The 17,503-nt window shown below is 42.6% G+C and overlaps 1 protein-coding gene across 7 annotated transcripts in view; it reads right to left on the reverse strand.

Annotated features, from left to right (window-relative positions):
* The window catches only part of LOC140910489 (NEDD4-binding protein 2-like 2), a 43,104-nt gene that overhangs the window by 17,641 nt on the left and 7,960 nt on the right, over window positions 1–17,503 (reverse strand). For 2 of the 7 annotated variants that reach the window (XM_073341494.1, XM_073341531.1), the window contains exon 3: window positions 11,154–11,278. In XM_073341494.1, the coding sequence (XP_073197595.1) occupies window positions 11,154–11,278 (125 nt within the window). Of the gene's footprint in view, window positions 1–7,465; window positions 7,563–9,121; window positions 9,227–10,107; window positions 10,163–11,114; window positions 11,279–17,503 lie in introns of those variants that run through there. The other 5 variants (XM_073341521.1, XM_073341504.1, XM_073341513.1 and 2 more) reach the window with 5 other exon arrangements.

Genomic DNA, 17,503 nt, shown 5'->3' on the forward strand with positions numbered 1-17,503 from the left:
GAACTCCTCATTTCTGGCCTCACCCCAGAGACCACACCCCCAGCCAAAGCCCTCATGCACTCCGACACCCCAACCCCCAATTTCATGAGCATTCATGGCCCACCATACAATTTCCATACCCAGGTGTGGCCCTCAGGCCAAAAAGTTTGCCCACCCCCAGTCTATAATCACAAGAGCACATTCCCCTCCAGAACCTGGAATTGGACCCAGATTTCCAGAGTCTCAAAATTCCTCTATTGCCTGGCAAATAGCCATTGCAAAAGGTGCATCATCTTCCATTAGTGGCTTGTTCACACAGCATACTATTGCTACTTGAGAGGACCATACATAGAGAGGAAGGATGATCCAGCAATTACAACAGTACACTTGGACTTGGTAGACCTCTCTACAAGTTTCTGTTTGGCCACGGACTCCCTGTGTGAGTCTTGGGCAAGTCACTTAGCCTCACTCTGCCTCAATTCCACATCTCTGAAATAAAGATGACAGTAGTTTCTTTTTCATAGGGGTATTGTGATAAAATGTTAAAAAGATTGGGAGGCACTCACATATTTGAGTAACGGAGGGCTATTTAAGTACCCAAGACAGATACCAGTTATTAGTTTAGGTCAAGTGGTAGAAGCCTGATAGATTTAAGATCCAAATCCTGCTGATGATCCATGCAAGAGTCAGCAGGGTTCCACAGGATGGAATGTGGGTGGGTTTCAGTTTACTTTTTTAAAACCCTAAGAAGTTAAAGCCCAAACAACCTATGTTAAAAGTATGTTAAATCTGCAAAGTCAAGTGCACAAATTTAGGTAATGACAGAACTAAGGTTGCCTATGCAATGAATGAGACTACTGTCTATAAGAACCATGCATCCCTAACTTGATTCAGAAGTTGGAAGATATGTACAGTAACTCCCTGCTTAACGGTGTTTCGATCTTACTTCCCTGCTCAATTAAAGAACATGCTCCATTTAAAGTTGTGCAATGCTTTGCTATAACATCGTTTGGCTGCCTGCTTTGTCCACAGCTGGCAGCCCCCCTACACCCCCCCACAGCGCCTCCCACCCGCTGGCAGACACCCACAGATCGGCGCCTTCCCCCGGCTCCTGCCCGCAGCAATCAGCTGGTTTGCGGCGTTCAGGAGGGGGGAGGGAGGAGCGAGGACTTGGCACGCAGGCTTCCCCACCCTCCCCTGCCTCCCGAATGCTGCAAACCAGCTGATTGTTGAGAGCAGGAGACAGGGGGAGTCTGGGCACCGTGTCCTTGCTCCTCCCCACTCCCTCCTGAACGCCGCAAGCCAACTGATTGCCGCGGGAAGGAGGCAGGGGAGGAGCGAGGATGCGGCATGCAGCGTAATGGGGGAAGAGGGGGAGGGGATGAAGAGGTGGGTTAAGAGGGGGGGCTTGGGGGAAGGGGTGGAGTGGGCAGGCCGAGGGTTGAGCCCCTCGCCCCGGTGCTTGCAGAGTAGGGGAAGCTGCCGCTGCTGCACAATGTGCTTCTCCTAGTCTACAGCACCTTCAGCCTCCTTGCCTGCCTCACTGTTTCCAGTACCAGTGCCTGTCTGGGGTAAGGCGCGGGAACCTCCCAACTATAGTACTGTACTGTACAGTCTCATGCTTAAAGCACTTGAATCATAGAATATCAGGGTTGGAAGGGATCTCAGGAGGTCATCTAATCCAACCCCTTGCTCAAAGCAGGACCAATCCCCCAATTTTTGCCCCAGATCCCTAAATGGCCCCCTCAAGGATTGCAGTCACAACCCTGGGTTTAGCAGGCCAATGCTCAAACCACTGAGCTAACCCTCCCCACAAATGTCATCTTGGAGAACTGGATTCTATCACTGCTTCTCCCATGAATTTCCTATGTGTTACTAGGCAAGCCACTTAAATGAAACTTTTCAGAGGCTGCCACTAATTGTGTGTGTGACCCAAGGACCTCTTGATGTCAACTGGCAGAGGACACAGGGGTGCATAAGGGTTACAGGGATCCCCTGGTTCTGGTATTTACATTCACCAAAAACTGTCATGCCAGGTTTCTACTGAAAGCCTGCCACTGTTCATCATAATCATTGTGAAATGTATGTGTGAATAATATGTAAGGAGCTATGTATATGTAACTGTGAATTATGCCTTGAAGTTAAAGACAGATCACCTGGAGGTGACATACCTTAAGAAAGGTTACACCAGACATGAGGTAGGAGACATTTATCTCCTTGTCTGACCACTGTGTATTCTGTATTTTACAATGGAAATCTATTTGCGTACTGAATCAAATACCATTGAAGAGATTGTGGGGACTTCAGGAGAAGAAATCAAGAGGAAGATGTGAACAGCATGTGGGGTTGGGGGGAGGAGAAAAGAAAACCCTATTTACAGCTGAAGAACAAATGACTGGTCTATTATATCAATATATATCAGAGATACCCTGGCATCCTTCATCTTGGAGACAAGGTGCCAGCAGGCCTTTGGTCTCATGAAAGGAAGGTCCCAGCCATTCTGGTTGAAAATACCATGAAAAGCACTTTGGGTAAGCAGTAACTTATTAGAGAAGAGGGCATGTTGCTACTTAAGTTGTAGTAGTGAAGCCTATCACTGAAAGGGTGCACTAGAGGGACTCAAGTACAGGTCACCCTGTAACTGTGACAATGATAACGTAATTAAAGACAGTAGCATAATACATATGCACAAGGAGGTCAAATTAAAGTTGCATAAGCAACCATAATTCTGCTATTTCCTAATGTTTGACTACTTGACTTTGCAACCTTACATTATTAACAGTGTTTTAAATGCAATATACAATTATAATATATAAATTGTTTTAGCATCAGTTACAATCTGTAAATTTAATTTTCAAATTAATATTTTGGAGTCTAAAATTTCACTCTGAGCTAAAATCTAATTAGTAGTTTTGTAAAATAGGTATCAGGTAACTCTCAAGTGCTCTGACATGGAGAACGTTAAATTACCTTTCCAGCTTTACAAAAATTTCATAGAATCATAGAATATCAGGGTTGGAAGGGACCTCAGGAGGTCATCTAGTCCAACCCCCTGCTCAAAGCAGGACCAACCCCCAATTAAATCATCCCAGCCAGGGCTTTGTCAAGCCTGACCTTAAAAACTTCTAAGGAAGGAGATTCTACCACCTCCCTAGGTAACGCATTCCAGTGTTACACCACCCTCCTAGTGAAAAAGTTTTTCCTAATATCCAACCTAAACCTCCCACACTGCAACTTGAGACCATTACTCCTTGTCCTGTCCTCTTCCACCATTGAGAATAATATAGAACCATCCTCTCTGGAACCACCTCTCAGGTAGTTGAAAGCAGCTATCAAATCCCCCCTCATTCTTCTCTTCCGCAGACTAAACAATCCCAGTTCCCTCAGCCTCTCCTCATAAGTCATGTGTTCCAGACCCCTAATCATTTTTGTTGCCCTTCGCTGGACTCTCTCCAATTTATCCACATCCTTCTTGTAGTATGGGGCCCAAAACTGGACACAGTACTCCAGATGAGGTCTCACCAATGTCGAATAGAGGGGAACGATGAACGATCACGTCCCTCGATCTGCTCGCTATGCCCCTACTTATACATCCCAAAATGCCGTTAGCCTTCTTGGCAACAAGGGCACACTGCTGACTCATATCCAGCTTCTCGTCCACTGTTACCCCTAGGTCCTTTTCCGCAGAACTGCTGCCTAGCCATTCGGTCCCTAGTCTGTAGCTGTGCATTGGGTTCTTCTGTCCTAAGTGCAGGACCCTGCACTTATCCTTATTGAACCTCATCAGATTTCTTTTGGCCCAATCCTCCAATTTGTCTAGGTCCCTCTGTATCCTATCCCTGCCCTCCAGCATATCTACCACTCCTCCTAGTTTAGTATCATCCGCAAATTTGCTGAGAGTGCAATCCACACCATCCTCCAGATCATTTATGAAGATATTGAACAAAACCGGCCCCAAGACCGACCCCTGGGGCACTCCACTTGACACCGGCTGCCAACTAGATATGGAGCCATTGATCACTACCCGTTGAGCCCGACAATCTAGCCAACTTTCTACCCACCTTATAGTGCATTCATCCAGCCCATACTTCCTTAACTTGCTGACAAGAATACTGTGGGAGACCGTGTCAAAAGCTTTGCTAAAGTCAAGAAACAATACATCCACTGCTTTCCCTTCATCCACAGAACCAGTAATCTCATCATAGAAGGCGATTAGATTAGTCAGGCATGACCTTCCCTCGGTGAATCCATGCTGACTGTTCCTGATCACTTTCCTCTCATGTAAGTGCTTCAGGATTGATTCTTTGAGGACCTGCTCCATGATTTTTCCGGGGACTGAGGTGAGGCTGACTGGCCTGTAGTTCCCAGGATCCTCCTTCTTCCCTTTTTTAAAGATTGGCACTACATTAGCCTTTTTCCAGTCATCTGGGACTTCCCCCGTTCGCCACGAGTTTTCAAAGAGAATGGCCAATGGCTCTGCAATCACAGTCGCCAATTCCTTTAGCACTCTCGGATGCAACTTGTCCAGCCCCATGGACTTGTGCACGTCCAGCTTTTCTAAATAGTCCCTAACCACCTCTGTCTCCACAGAGGGCTGGCCATCTACTCCCCATGTTGTGATGCCCAGCGCAGCAGTCTGGGAGCTGACCTTGTTTATTCTTTATTCTTGACTGACTAATTTCCTCATTTGGGAAGTGTACTTTCATTTTTGCTTTCTTCACTGTAATCCTAGTATAAGTAGTATTCAAGGCTTATATACATGTGTAGGGCTACAAGTACTTTAGCAAGTCTATGAATAAATGTATACACCTCCCCAACACCTACATAATGATGTAATTAACAGCTGCTTGCACCCAAAGCTGTATAAAGGCATTCACTGCACGCTAAAACTGAAGGTAATGAGTTGTTCTGGTACTGCACAGACACACCCCAGCTTCAGAAAATAGGAACAGTGTTCCTATTAAATATTGAAATACAGAAATATTGGATAACTTAGATAAATGGATAAGGAGATATAGAGCTTTTCACCTCTAGGTCACTAGTCTGAGCTAGTCTCAGGTCAGAAAGGACTAAAAATCATTATCAAATGACAGCTGTTTGGTGGCATTTATTTATATTTTTATTTATAAAATGCCCTCTAACATGTCTCAGGGACAAAAAACACTTAAGAATGTACATTTTTTGCCCTCCTCTAGAAGAAAAAAATTACAGTTCTCCAAAACAAAATTCCCTTCCAAAACAATTTCTAATCAAACACTGTGTCATAAGGCCAACATACCAGATTATTGCTGACCAACACAGGAAAAAAATTTTGAACTGAGAATATTCTATTACTTAACATTTAAATCTAGAATCTAAATCTCTCAAGCACTTCAGCTGACGTCATTCACCATGCTGGCTCACTGGGAGAAAAGTTGTTTTTTCTATAGCTAAGATCTAGAACAAGTACAGCTTTTCAAGATTAAAGTCAAACTCTGCTCGATATCAAGAAATGAACTAGAAAACTATGAAAACTTCTGTAATACATTTCCTGCATGCAGGAAACCATATTTTGCACTAGTTGGAGTACACAAGACTTTTTCAGTGTGACCCAAATCAGAGCCTTTTCAGTAACCAAATCCAGAAAACACAGTGGCATGGAAAACTGTGATGAGGTCTGGATGTGTAAGAAAATGTTGTAAACAACTTAAGAACATAACAACGGCAATACTGGGTCAGACCAAAGGTTCATCTAGCCCAGTATCCTGTCTTCCGACAGTGGCAAATGGCTGGTGCCCCAAAGGGAATGAGCAGAACAGGTAATCATCAAGTGATCCATCCCGTGTCGCCTATTCCCAGCTTCTGGCAAATAGAGGCTAGGGACACCATCCCTGCCCATCCTGGTTAACAGCCATTGATGAACCTATCCTCCATGAACTTAACTAGTTCTTTTTTTAACTTGCCAGACAGACGTAAAAAAACTACAAACAAACAAAACATAAACTCCTCTCTTCACCACCTCCACGACCACCACCCAAATTTACAGGGGTCCAAGAGCATTCCCATGTTTAAATTTCCTTGGACGAAAGACAAGCAAATAAAAGGAGTAGAAATAATTGTTTCCTTTAACCCATCAGCCAATTCTATTTTGTCTGGTTTACACAAAAAGATCATTCTCATCCAAGTCCCAATCTTGGCCAGGTGCTGAGATAGCACAGACACATCATCATCCAGGTCTGATAAAAATGAAGATGCAGAGCAGCATTCATTTGCATAAGGATGACCCTACGTCCCAAAATGTCATGCTATTTACAAGAGACGGATAACCAATTGTTCAGAACCACTCTCCAATACCTCTTTGGCCTTGTCTAGAGTAGGAAAAAGGTGCTTATTTTCAAATTGCGTTTAACTATGTATATTAGTGCTAAACAGAATTAACATTAGCTCAATTTTATCAGGTTTAATTATAGCCTTTGCCTACTAAAAATGAGCAAACGATATGAAACTAAGTCTATATTGGTGCTAAATTGGGTTTTAAATTGAGTTGAGTTAATTTGATTGAAAATAAGCACCTTTTCCCCTACTCTACAAAAAGCCTTGGAGAGGAAACTTCAACTAGTGGCCACAGGCAGGTTAACAAAACCTCAGGCCTTGTCTACACTGGGGGGGGAGGGGGGAAGATCCATCTAACATACGCAACTTCAGCTACGAGAATAGCGTAGATAAAGTTGACGTATCTTAGATTGACTTAGAATCACTTACTTCGCGTCCTCGCGGCACGGGATCGACAGCTGCCGCTCCCCCGTCAACTCTGCTTCCGCCTCTTGCCCTGGTGGAGTTCCGGAGTCGACGGCAGAGCGATCGGGGATCGATTTATCGTTTCTACACTAGATGTGATAAATCAATCCCCGATAAATCGATCACTACACGGGTAGTGTAGACGTGGCCTCAGTATCAAAGATTGCTGACAGATTTTAAAGGATCAGAATAGTCAAACAACTGTTGTCCATTACCAGGAAGAGATTAGCCACCAAATGAGTTACAGTCTCATTCCAAGTGAATAAGTGTCTATATCAGAAAATCCACCACAATTACCATAGTTGGCAGTTTTAAACAAACAGCCAATTAATCAATTAACCTATACTCTACTCCTGAAGCTGGTCCCTCTCCATAACACTATTGAGAAGCAGTGGATGAAGCCTACACTGTTGCTGTTCCACTATTTCGATGGAATATGAAAATTTATCTGTGCTTACTTGAAAATTTCCTTTTTTAAAATAATAAGATCCACAGATCCTTTACAATGGGTACTTCAGCCTGCTTGGAGTTAGAACCAGACCTATCAGTCATTAGCAGCCTGGGAATGTGCTACTTCCTGAAGTTCCCTCCAGTTCAGATAACTTCCACAGCCAGGATATTTCAAACCTACTTACATTTACAGATTGTGCTAAATATACTTTGAGGAAAAACACAATTTCTCCTACTGCAAAGCTAGGTAAATACTAACCAACAGCAACAACCCCAAATCCTTGGATGTCAATTTCCATCTCTGTTCTTTATGATCCACTTGTCTCCATGGTGGGCCAGATCTGTGGACCTTATTACTTAAAGAAAGAAAATTTTCAAGTAAACATTGATACATTTTCTTATTCTTGGTGCATAGATCCACAGATCCATTAGAACGGGATTTTCATAACAGTGTCCCACCACAATGGGAAGCAGGAAAATGCTTTAAAAATGGACATCCAAAACAAGGTAAATTATATAAATATTGCCTCCATCTTTCCTTGGGCACTAAGATGTGGATAAAATTTCTGCCCAAAGAAAGAAAATGCATTGGATAAGTCTGGATGAGCAAATATTCAGAATATGGTGAAGTCTAGCAGATATCAATAGCAGAGACATGACTACTCTGTCCTGAGATTGTCAACGTTCCTAAGGACTGGACTTTGATGATTAACTGAAGGAGGAATATTTCGTGAATTTATTTAAGGAATGGATGCTATGACAGCTGTCTGAATTAAAATTACAATAATAAATAACAGTTTAAAAGCTCTCAATTTATTTTAAAAAAAAAGAAACTCATCTGATTGAAGACAGTAGCTATCTGGAGGTCTACTCTAATGGACAGGCAGTGTAACAACCCTTCCTGCAAGGTTTCAATCTGGGCAATGCTGTAAGGAGCAGGACAACATGCCACGGTTGTACTCTGTGACTGTGTGAGGTTAGGGCAAGGTTGATGCCCTAAAGAGAGATTTAATGTTGGGATGTGTAAAAAACTGCCTTTTATTGAATACGCTGAGAACATTATACTACAGAGCCTTGACCTTTTTGCTGGGATGCTCACGCTCTCACAATAAAATGCTCCAGGCTATGGCCACTCAAGGATATGTTTCACTTATTTAACATGGTAGTTGTTCTACTGACTGGTGCACAGTCCACAGTTTAAGTTCTATTTGTTTCCTTCTCTTTTGGAGTCCATGACAGCAATAAGTCACCTCATCCAAGTATTCATTTTAAACCTGTCCGATCCCAGAGGAAGGACTGGTTTTGCAACAGCAGATCTCTTCTGTGAGATAGGGACATCTAAAGATCCAATGCTATGTTAACCAGATCTGAGAACCACAGTATCACTAAAATAGCTGGAAACTGATTTGTCTGAGCATCTAATCCCAAGGTCCAAAGCCCCATATACATGCATGAAACCAATATGAACCCCTTTTCTCTCCCTTTTTCTTCTTTCCAGGGAGAAGCCCTTAGGCCAAGCAATTTTTAGGTTGCAATAATCTCCACTTTTGTTAGTGCTGCTTGTGAAAGCATAGGGAGACACTCAGCATGTCAGATGACAGTTCATATTTGTTTTATTTTTGTTCATCTGATGCCACCTAAAAGTTTTCATGCCCAAAGAAGGCTGCGATGAGATGATGCCTGACTGAACTTGGCTGGCTGTAAAGAGCCTGTATAGTGAAGAGGCCATTCTTTCAAGTAAAAATCTCTCTGAGTTCAAAACACTGAATCCCTCACCACAAGGGAAAACAGCCACATTTATCTCTGACACCAAACCCAGGTTAAATATTGACTAGTGAACATTGAGGAATCTTCTGGCCTTATAAAATGGAGGCCAGGGCAGAAAAAAAATAAATGGTGAGTCAAGAGGCCTCACACTGCCCACTGTTTCTTTCACATCTGGGCTGCTGTCTCTTCCTTCACCCCATAGCCCATGTGTCTGGTGGGAAGTGATGGAAGTAATGACGAGAGACATGGCAACCTGCAACAGAGGTTGAAAACAATAACCTGGATATTAGGGCATGGTGATGAACAGCAGCAGCTGGGAATGACAGCATGATACTTTCCCAGTCTTTTTGGTGTGGCCAGAAATCCCTATCCCTTCAGTACATCTTCCCAGAGTGCATAAGGAAGAGTATATGGCTACAGCTTTTCTTGGGTAAGAAGCTGCAGACCTCCTATGCATTGTTTCACAATACTCAGTACTCTATTGTCTAACAGTGTCTATCTTCTGCTGTGTTGTTTGTTTAAATTTATTTTACTCTTTGATTTTCTAACTCTGATTTCATCTGCTGGCCTTCCTCCTGCAAGCAGGAAGAATTCCCTTTGCATGTGTGTTAAGTGGGGGTAGGTGCATGCCTAGAGGAATCAACACCTGTCTATGGCCTAGTCTTTTCTTCACTGATCTGTCCTGCTGCACTTTGAAAACGAGCAGAGGAACTCTCACAGAGGATTATCTTCCCTGCTGCACTTTGTGAAAGTCAGCAGGGGAAACTGTGCCAATTTTATTATTCATTTATTCACTCTTTGGGAATCTGTCCTCATAATCCTGCTTCAGAAGGGGGAGTGAAACTGGTCCTAAATTGCTCCAGAAATATTTCAAGTGGCTACCGATACCTCTGTCCTCAAAGAGGCTGGACAGAGACTGTTTCCCTTTCAGGTCTCTCAGGAAGGTCCTGTCCTGGTGCTCAAAGATAGGCTTCCCCAGGAGCTCCACCCCTCTCTACTGCCTGGGATCCAAATGGTCCAGATAGGTCAGTGTTTCCCCCAAGGACTCAGCCTGGAATAGGAGTAGGGATTCCTAGAGGAGGCTGTTCTAGAGATGAGACAATGGGAAGGGAGCTGGGTCCAAAGGCCTTTTACCACTGTCTCTGGTGTTGGCAGCATCCACGCTTGTCTGATTCACTCCAGTTGTGACCTACAGAAAAGTGGAAGGGGACAGGGAGGAGACAGTTGAGCTCCTCAGTCACAGGCACAGCTGCTAGTGTAGGTTATAGGAACTCACATGTAATCTTCCATCTAGTATGCTGCCCTTCTGGCTTCACTCCCCTCCCCCCATGGGAAGTGAAAAGGGAGTGGCTGCTTGCCCTGGAGCCAATTTCATTCCAGTCCTACCTGACTCCTTTCTTACCAGGCAAAGAGGGTCTGAAGCAACCCCACCACGCCTGAACTGCATCTTGCCCAGCAAAGCTGGCTTCCCCAACACTGTCTGGTTCCTTTCCTTCCCAGGAACGGGTGAGGCAACAAGCCAACCCTGCCGTCCCTGGGCTGAGAGGGAAACTGCATCCTGCCTGCAGAGCCAGTGAGACACTAAGTAAGTGGGGGAGCAGGAGACAAAGGGCCTTCCTTTTGCTTCTAGCTTTTCTTGACCGAGCTTGCACCCTGAAGTCTGCAGAGGCACCATCCGATGCAAACACCTCAGAAAGGGATGCAGAGCTGAGGGGACAATTGCCCCAAAATCAAGTGCAGCCCTGGGACATGACTGGGAATTAGACAAAAACATTACTGAGGCCCGCTGTTAGTCTAAAATTTTGAAATAAAAGACAGGAATTTCCCACAGAAAAGTCCTGCGGCAGGGAGGGGTGGCTGAGATGCTGGCCACTGCAGGGAACTTCAGGACACAGGGCGTTCCCCTGCTGCCAGTGACTAACAGATCTGGTTCTGCCCTGAGCCTGAAAGCAGGATAAAGTACCCACTGTAATAGATCTGTGGATTTTGCACAAAGAAGAAAAAGGATTTTTGTCTACAGTCTTCTCACATCTGAATCTTTAGTTTTAAAGAAGGGTACAAGTTATGTATTTGTGAATTCCATGTAAACTGACCACTGACACTTGCATATATATATTTATGCTATACATGCATATTCTAACCATTCGAGATCTAAAAGAATTCCTCTACTGGGTTCACACCTCTCTTCTGGTTCCAGTCATGAGCATCACCAAGCTGAGCAACGTTATATGTATATCCATCTTGCTGTCGAAAATAATCATCAGTGCTGAACACCACGCCATCACGATTTTGACCAAGTAGAATACTGTTAAACAAAGGAAAAGGCAAAACCATTACAAATTAACCAAAACTTATTCTTTATAGGGTAAACAAAAAAGTGATATATGGAAGTTTAATGCTGTACTATTTTTGATCTTCGATACTTTCAGTTTTGTAGCTAAAAGAAACTCAACAATTTCCAACCCAAAATTAAGCATTTTCTTTTCTCTCCACTGTTTCTTTATTCGCTGTTTTTTCTCCCTTCCTCACAGGAGGTACACTTGTGCCTAATTTCTATGACAGCAGCAACTGAGCACATTCCAAATCTTTTAATGTATACATTCTCACAACACTCCTGGGAAGTATTACTCCCATCTTGCAGGCGGGTAGTATGGGATACAATCACACAGGGTGTTTGTGGTAGAGTTCGGAATTGAATTGGGTCTCCTGAGTCACAGACCGGAGCCCTAACCACTAGACCATTCTTTCTCTCATTTGTACCTGTGCAACTCTAGCACAGCTTTTCTCAAATGCAGCCACAGTGGCCGCATGCGGCCACCAGGGGCTTTTCTTGTGGCCACACCCTCCTGGACTATGATGGGGGTGGGGTGGGGGGTGAGTGGCAAAACAGCAGCATCTCCCCCCCTCCCTGTTGCTCCTGGATGCACCACATTAGTGTTGATTGCTGGGGCTGCCAGCAGCAGTTGGGCTCAGCCCCCGTCTGGAGACACCTGGGGCACAACGCTGGAGGATCTGGCAGTCAATGAATTCCCCATTTTCCCGGAGCAAGTGGGGCTCAGGTTTTGGGCTTCCGTCCTGAGGTGACACAGCGGCAGATTCTGACTGAGGGACTTTGGGCTCCAGCCCCGGGCTGTGGCTGTGAGGCGGTAGACCCCAGGCTCCGGTTGCAGGGCTTCAGCTCCAGCCCCCATCCAGGGCTTAATTTATCCCCAGACTTGGCAGGGCTGAGTAAGTCTGCTGTGAAATGTGATACTGGCATGTTTATTAACAACACTTTTCACAACAGACTTTCTATCTAGCAATAAATAAATAACAATCTTTTGGACTGGTCAGTGTGCATATGTATTTGTTTTTCCTAAAGCTAATTAAGTATTTTAGAGAAAAGCGTGAGAGCAGCCATCAGCAAGAGTTGGTGGCCATACTCTGAGGCCACCAAAAAATTTGTCCTGAGAACCCCTGCTCTAGCATATAGTACATGCCTAGCCAGAGCAGCACAGTAAAACTAACAAGACTTACACGTCAATTACTCTATTGCTGTTGCACAGGCAAGAAAAACAGGCAGTGGCAACAGCACCAATGTAACAACCCTGCAGGACTGTTCTACTGAGGAAAGTCAGAAATGCAACAGAGCATATGGCTTTTCTTAAAAGCATCCCTCACTTTTAACTTAATTTAAAATAAGACAAGCAATTTGATTCTCTCCCCCTCCCCAAATTTAACTTCTCCCACTTTTGGTCACACAGAGAAATCATTTGATGAGTCCCTCTACCCTCCATCTTTCCTAAATTTTCAGTGGAAAACACTGTTTTAGTGTCACTGCATGCATTCTTAGCTCAACCAGGAGAAAAAAAAAAAAGCACATTCCTCCATCAATGTAATACTAAATCCAATCACCACACTATCACTCCCTAATGCAAAAAATTAAATATCTTAATTTTAATAATTAAGGGTTTACATTTCACAATTTTGATGCACAGTATTTTTTATTTAAAATAAAACCTTTGCCAACACTTCTATGCATTAAACAATCTTGGTTGACAATGGTTTCTTAAAAAGCTTTAAAGAAATGGCAAAGAAAAAGAGACTGATTTATGTTATATGAATTTCTGCTCTCTCTCCTTCTGTTGCTCTTCTTTCCTTTACCTGTTCTCTTACTAATCTATCCTCCTAAACCACCTCACCTCCCTCTCCACTTTAAATTTTCTTTTAAAATTTGTCAATGCCAGTTTGGTATTGTATCATGGATTGGATCCATTTAATACTACTAATTTTTCATTCAGACATCCTAACACTTTATTATTATTTAACCAATCAAGTGTCTTTCAGATTTCAAATATACGGGGCCAGGGAATTATGATTTTTATAAAAGCCATATCATCCCCAAAATAAACCCATCAAGTGTCCTCTGCACCTCCTGTAGGATCCATCAGAAGAATAGTATACACATAATTAAGGCCACAATCTACCAAAGTAACACTACGTTGCCCCACTGAAGCCATGGAGGCCTGTATGTTCAGTTCTTTTTAAGGGAATGGGACCATCATAAATATGCATTTTATTTTCACTGGAAATGTTACTGCAATCTCAAATAAATCAGTAATGCAAAAGCAGTTCTGTCTTGGGAAAACACAGCACTCATTGTCACCAAAATCTACTATACACACATTTTTATAATTCTATATTCTTATCTAATATTGTCATCAACTACTGTGATAAATAAGCTATTACAGAAGAGGTCTTAATTTTTATATGAATGATTTTATTCTTTTCAATTTTTAAATTCTGAATAAAGCTAAAATTAACAACCTTTTGTTTTATCCAAAATTCATTTCAATATTGCCTAGTTATGCCAAAACATATTTGTGAACCAGGAAGGTTGATTTATTACAGCTCAGTTATAGGAACAGAATTATCTGCTACGTCATCAGCACAATCAAAATCTCAATCCAGGGTCAAAATGAGACTACTTAATATATTCATATTTATCAACCACTTCTTAGACCCACTATTACTTTAACAGGTTTCAAGTAAACATGGTTAAATTTGTATATACACAGCAGTCTTTCTGCCACTACCAACACATGTCCACAACTATCACACTGCCTAACCATATTGGTACCAGTGCATTCTTGGAAATCTAGGCAGCTATGCTATATTGCCTCAAAAGGAAACAGAGTAGCCAGAGGATAAGAAATAGAGTAGCATATGGGGCATTGTATTCTGGGATGTCCTACATTTTAGAGACCAGAAAGGAAGAGAACAAGACAAATCACAAATAACGTAGAAGCATAAGTGTGTCAATTTGCACACTCAATTACCATACCTGTCCATAAAAAATTGCAATAACTTTACTCGTTAGAAGTTTAGTTATTACACAATTCTGTCCTTAACTTTGTGCACACAACCCACTGTCATCAGCAAGATAAGTCAGCAAGATCATAAGTAGTATAAAGAAAAGGAGTACTTGTGGCACCTTAGAGACTAACCAATTTATTTGAGCATGAGCTTTCGTGAGCTACAGCTCACTTCATCAGATGCATGCCGTGGAAACTGCAGCAGACTTTATATATACACAGAGAATATGAAAAAATACCTCCTCCCACCCCATTGTCCAGCTGGTAATAGCTTATCTACCAGCTGGACAATGGGGTGGGAGGAAGTATTTTTTCATACTCTCTGTGTATATATAAAGTCTGCTGCAGTTTCCACGACATGCATCTGATGAAGTGAGCTGTAGCTCACGAAAGCTCATGCTCAAATAAATTGGTTAGTCTCTAAGGTGCCACAAGTACTCCTTTTCTTTTTGCGAATACAGACTAACACGGCTGTTACTCTGAAATAAGTAGTATATAATCTAACATTGTAGACCAGTCACAAAACCACACATCTTCATTAAAAATTCAACCACAGAAGGAATCTGACACCCCACTCCGCCAGATCAATCATGAAGATAAAGCTCATAACACAGTACCTAATCTGTTTCAGAGTAGCAGCCGTGTTAGTCTGTATCCGCAAAAAGAAAAGCTACAGCTGTAGTTCCCGAAAGCTTATGCTCAAATAAATTTGTTAGTCTCTAAGGTGCCAAAAGTACTCCTTTTCTTTTTACCTAATCTGTGTATAATTTATATTACTTATGCATTTATAGCAATTTATAATGGCATTAAGAATAATGAAGTCCAAAAGATACTAATGATCCAAGTTGCAAGTAGTATGATCAAGACTGTGCTAAGAATGGTTTCGGAGTAGCAGCCGTGTTAGTCTGTATTCGCAAAAAGAAAAGGAGTACTAGTGGCACCTTAGAGACTAACCAATTTATTTTTCTTCCCCCACCCCTATAGATAGGGTTACACATATTGATAAAGATGTTTATGTAATACAATTTATGACATTTTAAATGTATAAGAATTTGAACACAAGTTTCCTCCTGAGCAAATAAAGCTCATAGTACTGATACCTTTTTAACAACTTCAAGGTAAATAGTGAGTTTTGCCCATGCCTGACAGCACTTCATTTCCACCCCCCTAAAATCTTTCTTCTACAGATACTACATTCCAAGTCAGGAAGCCATGATTTCAGACAAGTAGCTGATTTTCTTATTCAGCGCAAGATAATTCTGCATTTGGCAATGAGATCCAGCTTCCATATTATTCACCTACTGTATAAAACACACATACTTCAGGTGTAGCTATTCTCCCCAAGCAATAACTGACAATTCAGTAGATTCTTACAAACAAAAATTTCTCCTATCTTAAGATAAAGTACCTACCTTAATGAAACAGGTCATAGATAACTAGGCCACAATCCACCAACTGGCTGCATATAGCCATATTCATGCACCTCTGAGGAGCCCCAATGACTTCAACAAGTCTCTCTGCAAGGCTAAATGTGGGGCCTTCAGTTTTATTTTAAATTTTACAGTGTCATTGTTATGTACAATTTACATAGCATTTTATGTTGTACTGACACATATCCAGCACATTCTGCTGTATTCTCCTATTTGCTAAAGTCAACATTGACAATGGCACAGAAGTCCTGCAATCCCAGAAACACAATAAATTATTTTATTTTCCATGTATTGGTTACCCCCAGCCAAAACTCTGAATACAGCACAATTAAAACAGTCATAACATATAAATTAAAATTAGGGTTGTTGATTAATCACAGTTAACTCATGCGATTAACTAAAAAAAAATTAATTGAGACTAATCACAGTTTTAATCACTGTTAAATAATAGATTTCAGAGTAGAAGCCACGTTAGTCTGTATCCGCTAAAAGAACAGGAGTACTTGTGGCACCTTAGACTAGACTAACAAATTTATTAGACCATAAGCTTTCGTGGGCTACAGCCCACTTCATCAGATGCATGGAATGGGTCATATAGTACTAAGAAGATCTATACATACATACATACATACATAGAGAAGGTGGAAGTTGCCATACAAACTGTAAGAGGCTAATTAATTAAGATGAGCTTACTCAATTCAATTATATTAATTCAAGCTCAGCAGTTTCTCCTTGGAGTCTGTTTTTGAAGCCTTTCTGTTGACCTAAGAGTGGCAATTCTGGCAACCTTTTCTCTGAGAAGTTCTAGTGCCCTCATGCTTTGAAGCAGGGACTTAAAATTTGGCAGGGGGTAACCTTAATGCCAAAGGTGGGCCATATGCCATCCTCATAAAAACCCAAATCTGGCCAAGTTATAAACCTTTGGAAAAAAAAAGTCAGTTCACATATATTCAGCAGACACTTGCTAGCATAGCTAAAATCCCGGAAGATTCCATCTGTACTGAGCAAGTACTTCCCCCACAATTGTTTCTCCGGGCTGCTGTCAGCAAGAGCAGGAAGCATGTCAATCCTGTGGTTTTGGTCCCAGGCAGCATGGAAGAAGAAGCTGCCTGATTCAGATGCAGAGGGGACAAGAGTTGAGGAGGGGATTAGGGAGCAAACAGACAAGTAGCAGGGGGGAGGGGAAGAGACTGGCTGGGCAAAGGGACTAGGAATGGGAGCCAAGGTGGGAAATGGGGGGTTGGATCTGGGAGCCAGTTCCCAAGGGGGTGGGGGAGAAAACTGAAATTAGATGAGGACCAGGCACGGAGCAAGGAGGAGGAATTGGGACTAGCTGGGCAATGAGACTTGGAACCATTAGAAAGGGCAGAAGGAAGTGAGGGAGAAAGATTTGATGAGGAGGCAGGGAATGGGGAGAGAATTGGGTCTGGCTGAGCAAAGAGCCAGGATGTGGAATGAGATTGGATAAGGAGACCGAGGAGGTAAACTAGAACTGGGAGCCAGGGGAAATGGAAAAAGTGGGTGGGGAGAAAGACATATCAAACAAGGAGTAGAGGGGGAGAAGGAGGGATGGGAATGGCCAGGCAAGGAAACTGGCAACGAGGAGCTGATGGGGTTCGGGGGGAATTGGAAATGGGTTGGCAAGGAGTCTGGGAGAGGAAAACTGGGAGAGGGAGTCAGGAGGTGGTGACCGGGATTGAGGAGTAGAGGAGATTGAGGAGTAGAGACTGGGACTTGGATGAGGGG

Source organism: Lepidochelys kempii, chromosome 1 (genome assembly GCF_965140265.1).
Source record: "Lepidochelys kempii isolate rLepKem1 chromosome 1, rLepKem1.hap2, whole genome shotgun sequence".
In the NCBI taxonomy this organism is placed as follows: Eukaryota; Metazoa; Chordata; order Testudines; family Cheloniidae; genus Lepidochelys; species Lepidochelys kempii.